The sequence below is a fragment of the Gekko japonicus genome, unplaced genomic scaffold (assembly GCF_001447785.1).
Source record: "Gekko japonicus isolate JY-2015 unplaced genomic scaffold, Gekko_japonicus_V1.1 scaffold669, whole genome shotgun sequence".
Taxonomy (NCBI): domain Eukaryota; kingdom Metazoa; phylum Chordata; class Lepidosauria; order Squamata; family Gekkonidae; genus Gekko; species Gekko japonicus.
Genome location: NW_015167073.1, coordinates 387840 through 391107, shown reverse-complemented (window position 1 = coordinate 391107; position 3268 = coordinate 387840). Strand labels below are relative to the sequence as shown.

General features: G+C 46.0%; 1 protein-coding gene across 1 annotated transcript; it reads left to right on the top strand.

Annotated features, from left to right (window-relative positions):
- The first annotated feature begins 1938 nt into the window (after positions 1-1938).
- Positions 1939-2883, top strand: LOC107111719 (olfactory receptor 5F1-like). Its single transcript, XM_015412733.1, has one exon. The coding sequence runs from the start codon at positions 1939-1941 to the stop codon at positions 2881-2883; it is 945 nt and encodes a 314-aa protein (XP_015268219.1).
- The last annotated feature ends 385 nt before the right edge of the window (positions 2884-3268 follow it).

Genomic DNA, 3268 nt, shown 5'->3' with positions numbered 1-3268 from the left:
ACAGAGCTTACAACCCCCCCCCCCCCGGGCTTGGATTTGTTATGACTCTGCTTTGAGATCAGTTCTTTTAAGCTTGCAGGTTTACCTATAACTAGAGAAAAATATGTCCTTTGTGTCCCAGTATTCTTCATGGTGACCCTGTAAGATTTCTTGTGACATAAAATCGATTTTGTATAAGGAGGGGTAACACCCCTAATTTTATACATCAATCCATCTTGGATTTTTGGCTGAAGAAAAGTTCTACTACTTGAAATGAGCTACGATGTAATCTAGATATCCCGTCCCTACTCATCTGGTTGCCTGCAGAGCACTTGGATTGGACTCTTCATAAAAATATTTATGTTTGGATTATAGGACTTTATCCATCATGAGAATAGTACCATTCACTGGAATTTATTCCATATTCATTATGAATTGGTCTCTCTTATGTTATTTGGTAATTATGAATTGTACACAATTCTTTCTACCTAAAACTATTTTTGTATTTAGCACTTTAAATATTTTCTAATTATAAGAAAAAATAACACTTTTGGTTTTTCTGTGACTTTTGTTTTACATTCTTTATTAGTTTGTATATCAGTTTCTTGTTCTCACTTTACATGTTATATTGGCTGTGATTCCGCTTCATTATGGAATTGTCATAATGGCACTGGGTTCTGCTGGGCTTCCAACCTCCCTCCCACGCCTGGATTGTGATTCTGTGCTTGACATTAGTCCTGTTGAGCTCACACTGGTTTCTGCTGGGAACTGTAGATTGCACTGGTTCTGCTGGGCTTGCAGCTCCCCTCCCGTGCTTGGATTCATTGTAGAGCTGGCATTGCCACAGTGGCACTGGGTTTTGCTGGCTAGGCACTACATTCAGCTGGTTCTGCTGGGTTTGTAATCCCTCTCCCATTGTTTGGATTGTGATTCTGTGCTTGATATCAGTTCTGTTTCACTGGCATTGCCACAATGACACTGGGTTCTGCTGGGCACTCTGTACATTGCACTAGTTCTGCTGGGCTTGCAAAAATGCCCCCCCCCCAGTTTCTAATGCAGAGATTCTCTGAGACTTTGATTCTGTTTTGCTGGTCTTCTATTACCCTTGCTTTTTTTGCTATTTCCCCCTCCATTGGAAACAATGGAGGATGAGGCACCTTCTTTGGGGGCCCATAGAATTGGACCCCTTGGTCCAATATTTTTGAAACTTGGTGGTTCATCTGAGAAGAGACACCAACAGCTATGAGGCAAATTTGGTGTCTCTACCTCAAAACACAGTCTCCCAGACCCCCCAGGATACCCCCAGATTGATTCTGCATTGACTAAAATGGTCCCTGTGGGGTATAATGGAGTTGAAAAACATCGGGATTTCACAAAAAGTCACAAACCCAAATACCATACCAGTATTAGAATTTGGGAATAACAGGAATACTCATATTTTTGGGGTCAAACATACCCAAATCTGAAAACATAATTTTTAAATTATTATTTTTGTGCACACCCCTAATGGTGAATTTGACAGGTTGTTTTGGGGTGCCGCGGTGGCTCAAGTTGTTAAGATGCTGAACTGCAGGCTGTGGAAGGTCGGTTGTTCAGTAGTTCGAGACCCAAGTGTGCCGCATGATGGAGTGAGCTCCCGTCTCTGGCCCCAGCTCCTGCCAACCTAGCAGTTCGAAAGCAAGAAATTGCAAGTAGATAAATAGGTACCACTTCAGTGGGAAGGGAACAGTGTTCTGTGCGCCTCGGCATCTAGTCATGCCGGCCACATGACCACGGAAATGTCTTTGGACAGCGCTGGCTCTTCGGCTTTGAAACGGAGATGAGCACCGCAACCCTAGAGTCGGACTCGACTGGCTTTCGAGCAAGGGAACCTTTACCTTTTGGGGTTTACCTTAGTGTGTTGTAAGGTTGCAGTGGAGAGTCTAACTATTTCATTCTCTCTGCAGCCAAGAGGCCAGGATGAGGCCTGAGAACACCACCTTTGTAACAGAGTTCATCTTGATGGGTCTCTCCAGCCGTCGCAAGACTCAGATTCTGCTCTTTGTGGTGTTCTTCCTTATGTACTTGGCTACTATTGTGGTGAACCTGCTGATCATAATACTTGTGCGGGCCGACCCATGCCTCCACCGACCCATGTACTTCTTCCTCACCCATCTTTCTGGTCTTGAGATCTGTTTTGTCACGACCACCATGCCGCAGATGCTGGCTCACCTGATAACTGGAAATGGGGCTATCTCCTTCACCCGGTGTGCAGCCCAGATGTATGCGACTACATGCCTGGGATGCACCGAATACCTTCTTCTAGGTGCCATGGCCTATGACCGCTGTTTGGCCATTTACAACCCCCTGGCATATGCAGCCGTTATGAGCAGGAAACGCCAATGGCAGCTCACCTCATCTTCCTGGGCAGCTGGGTTTCTCCTCGCTTCACTCAATGTGACCGGCACTATTTCCCTCCCCTTTTGCGGGAGCAACCGCATCAACCACTTCTTCTGTGAGCAGCCAGTTGTGTTTAAATATACGTGTAAAGAAGCCCGCTACACAGAGCCCATTATTTTAATGGTGTCTACGTTGATCCTTGTGGGTCCCTTTTTTGTTATCCTAACCTCCTATGGTCTTATTCTCTACTCTGTGTTTTGGATGCCATCAAGGGTTGGATGGAGAAAGGCACTTTCCACTTGTACCTCCCATCTGGTGGTGGTCACCCTCTTCTACAGTACCCTCATCTTTATGTACGTGCGACCTGGTGTGGATGCAGTTATTGATCGTGACAAGCAAACCGCCATCCTTTACATAGTGGTGACACCCATGCTCAATCCCATCATTTATAGCTTGCGGAACAAAGAGATCCACAGGGCAGTGGTCAAGGTATTGAGAAGACCAGGGTTGGGACAAAAGAACTGAGCAGTGCTGTCTTGCTTCATCAGGCCAGGAATTGCTTAGGACCTGCCAGCCACTTTCCTCGTTTCAGCCAAATGTTCAGTTTGGACAGTGGTGATTTAATTTTTGCTCAGCTATAAAACACATTTAGCGGTCTTTATGATACCTGCTGTGGTGGCTCAAGTGGTTAAGATGCTGAACTGCAGGCTGTGGAAGGTGGGTAGTTCAGCAGTTCGAGACCCGGGTGCCGCATGACGGAGTGAGCTCCCGTCTCTCATTCCAGCTCCTGCCAACCTAGCGGTTCGAAAGCAAGAAATTGCAAGTAGATAAATAGGTACCACTTCGGTGGGAAGGTAACAGCGTTCCGTGTGGCTGGCATGACTAAACACCAAGGCGCACGGAACGCTGT